At 46.7% G+C, this 6,164-nt stretch overlaps 2 protein-coding genes across 2 annotated transcripts in view; one reads left to right on the forward strand and one right to left on the reverse strand.

Moving 5' to 3' along the window:
• LOC119386332 (inner centromere protein-like) overlaps positions 1 to 1,428 on the forward strand; it is a 13,041-nt gene extending 11,613 nt beyond the window's left edge. The window contains exons 2-4 of the mRNA XM_037653656.1: positions 9 to 109; positions 696 to 983; positions 1,088 to 1,428. Of these exons, the coding sequence (XP_037509584.1) occupies positions 9 to 109; positions 696 to 983; positions 1,088 to 1,428 (730 nt within the window). The remainder of the gene's footprint in view (positions 1 to 8; positions 110 to 695; positions 984 to 1,087) is intronic.
• A 312-nt stretch (positions 1,429 to 1,740) lies between these two features.
• LOC119386333 (uncharacterized) lies at positions 1,741 to 4,737 on the reverse strand. The gene is made up of 3 exons (XM_049413917.1): positions 4,242 to 4,737; positions 2,406 to 2,613; positions 1,741 to 2,223 (listed from the first exon to the last, which is right to left on the reverse strand). Exons 1-3 carry the CDS (start codon positions 4,701 to 4,703, stop codon positions 1,820 to 1,822), a joined length of 1,074 nt encoding a protein of 357 aa, XP_049269874.1. The 5' UTR covers positions 4,704 to 4,737; the 3' UTR covers positions 1,741 to 1,819.
• Between the last annotated feature and the right edge of the window lie 1,427 nt (positions 4,738 to 6,164).

The following is a 6,164-nucleotide window of genomic DNA, read 5'->3' on the forward strand; positions in this document are numbered from 1 at the left end:
CTCGACAGAGATGCGCCCTGGCCCCAGAGCAGCACGGATTCAGCAGCGGTAAAGAGGGACGCGGCTGCAGCGGAGAGCGCGGCCACAAAACCAAGCAGTGGCTCGGACTGTGAGTAGAGATCGGTGCTACTCGGCCAGACGATCCGTGTGTACTTAATGGGTTCAGATTATTTACCAAATCATTTCTCAATCTTTTCCAACAAAGCAGCCTTTTATTGAGAAAAATGTTTAGCTTTTTTTCTTGTGAATTGTTATAAACGAGCAAACATCGCCTGCATACCTCAAGATATGCATGTTGTACGGGTTTACAATTTTTATTTTGGGGAATATGCGCAAGATTTAACTTAACAAGGTGTGGGTTCGAGCTAGTTGGTACTCCATGATCAACTACTACTTGAGCAAAATTTAGCATTTTCGTTTTAGAAGGAGGGAATCGTTATATATAAGACCTTTATTCATGTTTTTGTTGGGCTCTACATCGCGATTGTCCTGATCCAGATAGGGCAAAAATCACGATTGGGAGCTACTATGAGAAAGCCGTTTTGTCATAGCTATAGATATAGTGATATTCGACAGTTCATTCGCATCAACACTGTGTGTACGTGAAAATTCCCCGCCAACATTACATGCTCTTTCGAGTTGCCTTCTTTGTCGTGCCAACTGAATACAAACTGAATGATTTGAATAATTCGCAGGCGTAGAAAACGGGGTGACGGCTACCGACATTTTGAACAAGATTGTCAGCAATGAGGAAGAATACAACGAGGCAGGGGTAGAATTTGATTCCCAGTTTGACGAAGCAGAGTCACAGCACAACGGCAGCACCAATGGCACCGACTCCAGAAGCCAGGCAACGCCATCGCCGCCCAATGCCGCCATCGTCATCGCCGCCCAAACGGTGCCACCAGCACCCGCAGCAGTCCCTCAGGCAGAGGGCGCACGCGCCTCAAACCGAGCAGCTGTGGCGACAGAACCAGTTCGGGGTAGGTGTTCAATAACTAAGCTGTCATTGAAAAACTGTCCAGTTTATAAAGGTTTCGCTAGAAGTGCTAATTTTTACCACCTGTGCTTTTTTTTTCACCTGCAGGAAAGAAAAGGCAGGAACAGGCTGCAGATTTTGAGTTCCTGGAAAAACGTATGCGCCACGACTTTCTAATGAAAGAAAAGGAATGTGCCACAGAGGCTAGGCGTTTAGCCCTTGAGGAGAAAAGGCTGGCGTGGGAAGAGGAACGGGGCCGGGCTGAGCTGCGGCTCAGGGAAAGAGAGAGCGAAAGGGCTGCTCAAGAACGCGAACAAGAAAGGAGGTTTCTTGCAGAGCAAAGAGAGCGAGAGAAGAAAGAAAAGACGGAGGAGCACGACAGGTTCCTTGCACAGCAGCAATGTATGCTGAGCATTCTGGAAAGAGTGCTAGAAAAAATAAATAAATGATGGATCTGCAGTGCTTGTACGTGACTCTTAAGAGGCAAGAAAGATGATCGTCACAAATATTCAATCAATCAATATTTATTCTCATCCCGATGAGCAAAATGTACAGAAGCAATTGTGAGGTAGACAACTGGTATTTCATAAAAAATAAAATTGTACTAACAAGGAAATATTCACAGTGTGTAAAGGTATAAAAAAACAAGCACTAGGTTTCCTAGTTACCGTGAAATTATATACTGTGCCGAGCAAGGAGACAACGTAACAGCAGCGGCGTACATGCTTACGTCGATGAAGGAACATCGGTAAAGAGCAGTCATTTTGCGAAATATCAGCAGACTTCACCATCACTGTTAATGCTTATGGCAGAGCCTAGAAAGAAATGCAGTACAGGTAATTAACTCGGCAAGCCGCAACGCGGCTTAAGGTACTCTTGCAGGCGTGGCGGGCTTACGGAAAAATATCTACAAACTTGGCTGCCGTACATACAAGTATGGCAGTTAGTGAGAATTGTTGCCGCTTTATACATCTCAGCCACTTGTTGTCGGAGCAGTTTTTGATTTTTCTTAAAATCTAGAAAGGCAAATTCAGCAACAGTTTTGCCAAAACCCCATTCCACTGCTTGGCGGACACTGCTCATGGCTTGATTAAAGGATTGCTGCGCATGTGTTAGTGCAAACCCGCCATAGGGCTTCATGATTAGTGGAAGCAGCGGATAGGCTGGGTCGCCATATATCACGAAGTCTTTCCCGTTGACAAGGCGCTCCAGCTTTGCATATATGCCACTGTCCCGAAGGATTCCTGCATAGAAAGGGAACGAATGGCTTGTTCAATGACAAAATATCAGTAAGTGAAAGTACCAGCAAGCCAAGATGTCTGCAATCTTTATCCTAGGCAACCTTTGCAGACATGCCAATAAAAAGCAAGTAGCACATTACGGATAGATGTAGCCTCAGAGTAGCATTTCAGTAAACGTCACCAACCTGCATCATGCCGCCGTCCCGGGTAGTGCCCATCTAATTGGCACACAATACCATTTGGGCACATTAAGGACTGATATTTGACACAGTGTACCCTTTTGTGGCCCGAAAAGTAGGCCTGCTGGTTCCGTTTTGGGCGGCATATCGGGCGAGCAGTGCCATCGATAAACGCCCAGCAGTTCTGTAGCGCCGCACCTTTTATTCTCACAGCCTGGAACAAATGGGAGCAGTTCAATATTCAGTTATATTCACGGTTGCCTCAAGGTTATTATATCAGGGTCAAACGACTCTTGAATAGGACGATGTTTCAGAGTGCACGAGCTATTTTCTCGAAAAGCGGCTTCTTTACATTTCCACCCCTAAACTCATATTGTTTACACGCTACGTGGATGATTGCTGTTGCGTTTTGATGTCATTTGAGCTGTACAATGTGCTCGACTAAAGACCCTAGATTTTTCACTTTTACTTAAGTAGCAACAACTGCCTCCCACCTCTCGCAAGCGCAGCCGGTATCTGCCGCCATGTTCTTCCTAATCTAAAACATTTACAAAGCCACGTGCGTTTAAGCACCCACGCACATTTTAGCAAAATTTATGCGAAAGAGACGTGCATTTCTGGGTCCGCTAATCTCCCTTCCATAGGCGTGCGCACGGGGGGGGGGGGGGGGCGACCCCCCTATTCACCTAAGAGGGGGGGCGCAAAGTCAGCCCCACACATTGACATAATAGAGAGGGGGGGGCTGCGACTCGGGGGAGGGGGGGCGCAATGTCAGCGCCATACATTGACATAATTGGGAAGGGGGGCGCTGCGACGAACCCTCGCCGCTTTCATTTAATCAGTGTAGATAAGGTATTAAGCCAGCTTGCAACAAGGAGGTTTTTTTTTTCTTTTTTTTTTCCCCTTCGAGCCTGGTGGCAGACATGTCACCGCCCCGTTATAAAGGGGACGCTCATAGCATCCATCCATCCATCCCCCTCTGAAGGGGAACCCTGCGCACGCCTATGCTCCCTTCATTAGAGCGGGGCACACGTGTTTCACCAGGTGCTCAAAAAGCTTTAGAAAGAACATGGCTACCGAAGACGAGCGATGCGATTCATCGGAGGCGCTCCAGTGGTTGTGGATACTGAACAAAGAAGAGATGAAATTCTAGGAACTTCATGCTTGCCCACCCGAATTCCATTGAGCCGGCTGTAGTATCCCAAGCACACACTTTACAGCAGACATGAAAAAGTGTTCGTCTCCCGTTCACGGGTGCCATCGCGAGAGAAAAAAAAAAACGAAAAACAAAAAGAACAACCGAACTAAGCAATTCCATACATTCCAGGCGCCAGCTAACAATAGCCTGTGTACTCCGAAAGGCAAGCGTAGAACTTGTTCATAAGCCTGTCTTTACCAACGGCAGCTTCTTTTCTCGTCTTAAGGACGACACACCTGCAGAAAAAGCGCGAAATTTCGACGGTACTTGTTTGATTGAAATTTCAACCACAAGATTACTTTCACCGACTACCAACTTTTGCGAAATAATTTGTCATAACAGGAATGCTGTTCATTTCAGTGAAAGCTTTGCTCGTTATCGCAATCTAAATTAAAACTGTGCGTCATTCAAATAAACTCAGTCTTGTCATTAACTTCTGCTACTGATCTCGCCGACTCGGTGCATATGTAATGAGGAAGGCCAAGCTCTGGCCTACACATCGACCTAATAAACAATTGTTTTTGGAAAAAGAAACGGATGAACAACACGCGCACACATACTTTTCTTTTTTTTAAAGGCACCGAGATATGCTGTAGATCTCGCAAGACCACCTAGTATTGTAGTGAGATGCAAAGTCCACTTACTTCTGCGAAATCACTGAGGCAGCCTGAAGAAAGCCAGGAGTGGTTGTTCATGTCCTGTAACAAGTGCCCAAATGTCGCCGTAATGTGTTTTATCACTTGCGAGCTCACACTTGACATTACTGACGTGTGCAGCCCAAAGATTTCTTGCAGGTCACACCATCTATTAGGGTAGGCCAGCCTTCGGAGCAGAAGGCACAATGCGTCCCGTCCGGGCACCGTCACTTTTTGCGCACTAGATATCTTATCAGGGAGCAGCAATGCACGAACTAGTTCACTAAGATCTCTTTTCTCGAAGCGGAATTGCTGTCGAAACAGCGTTGATTCCACGTGGTCCACATCGAGGAGTCCGTTGCGAGAGCGGTATCGCAGCAGCTCGGTTTCACGATCGAGCCTTATGCGATATTCTATGTCGTCGAGGCTGAAGTTGCCCTTCAAAAGCCTTCGCTCTCGGGTTGTGAGCATCAAATCGTCTATTTCTTCCCATGAAAGAGTGTCCCAAAGGTGGCGATTCGAAAGGATGCTTGACGGCATATTCCCTCCCTCACAGCTGCCCGTCTCGTCGGAGTCGTCGCACCGTCGCCAGTCACCACAAATCACCTAAACGAAATTCGCGCCGCCGTAAAATCTTGGCTTGTCTCACGCCTTGACTCGTGTCAACTATGGTTGGCTATTGTAGTTTATTGCCTAGTCACTAGGTGCCGCCAAGTAGCACTCCAAGACGAAGGTGTTCACGCTTAGGCGCACTCCATGTTTCCGTTGTTGCGTACGCTAAACTAATACTGTAGGAAGCAGCCTCAGCTGTAACGTAGGTAGCGCGCTAGCCGTTGCGTACGTACAGGTTTGCGCGCGCTAAACTAAAACTGTCTAGTGACCGACACAGACGCATGGTGTTTGAAACAGCGCAGGTGTAATGCGCCGCATGCCTCCTTCTGTAAAGCAAGAGAACACCAAACAATAAGCAGACTATCGTTTCTCGTGACCTGAATAGTACTCAATAGTTGTTCTTCGGCGTTTCTGTGGATAACTTTTCCTGCCTAGCCTATAATGCTGCGGGACAGGGTGTCGGAACGGAACGAAATCCAAAAACGAAAAACGAAAAAAACGATATTTTTGACCGGAACGGAAACGTAACCGAAACTTTATCTATTATTTCGTTCCGGAGTGAAACCGAAATTTTTTCAATCGTTTTTGGGTTCACGAGAAAACTTGGCAATGCCGAACTGAGGTCATGCAACGTGAGCGATTATGCACATCTCAGAGTACAGTATTAGCGCGTACCTTAGGCAGGAATTCCAAAGGAAAGATATGTTGAAATAGTGCGAAAAACGAAAACAGTGGCAACCAGATATGTTTATATTAACGCAAGGGGACTTTTGCGCGCCTGTCACGCAGGCCAGCGTGGAGAGGGCAAAGTCGGCACCGAAGTTTGTTACAGCGAAAGCTGTTATGAGATCACAACAGCTGCTTTTGGCGCCATAGTTGTCCGCCGCCGCCATTGTCTGTGACCGCTATCGTGTGATATAAGAAAAAATTAAATGAGAAATTTCTAGGATTCGAATGGATTTTAACCCGCACCCTGTGCGTGGCAGTCGAGTATTCCACCACAGTGTCACGCTGTTGCTTGTAACTTCTCCGCAAAAATACTCTACACAGGCGTCATGACGGCCAAGGAATCGTGTTAACATATGTTATATAGCGTGGCAGAAGACTAAAATAGCAACCTGGCGTCACACAATGCGAATTGCTCAAGGAGTCAGTCGTTGAATGCTTTCAACCCGTTACAAAGGGCTCAGCCATAATTCTTCATCGTCATTATAGCCACAGCACAAAGTGCATATAGTGCCTCACAGATGTGTAGCAGGTACTACGATTCTCCGAAGAATGAAGAAAAATGGCATAGTGGGTACTTCGCTACTACAGAAC

Source organism: Rhipicephalus sanguineus, chromosome 3 (genome assembly GCF_013339695.2).
Source record: "Rhipicephalus sanguineus isolate Rsan-2018 chromosome 3, BIME_Rsan_1.4, whole genome shotgun sequence".
Lineage (NCBI taxonomy): Eukaryota > Metazoa > Arthropoda > Arachnida > Ixodida > Ixodidae > Rhipicephalus > Rhipicephalus sanguineus.

Excerpts from the sequence above, each read along its gene's own strand:
- LOC119386333 (XM_049413917.1), bottom strand. The coding sequence starts at position 4,703 with ATGCTCACAACCCGAGAGCGAAGGCTTTTGAAGGGCAACTTCAGCCTC. Across the intron at positions 2,614-4,241 it reads GCCTCAGTGATTTCGCAGAA|GCTGTGAGAATAAAAGGTGC; the intron begins GTAAGTGGACTT and ends CATTTGTTCCAG. Across the intron at positions 2,224-2,405 it reads GGGACGGCGGCATGATGCAG|GAATCCTTCGGGACAGTGGC; the intron begins GTTGGTGACGTT and ends CTTTCTATGCAG.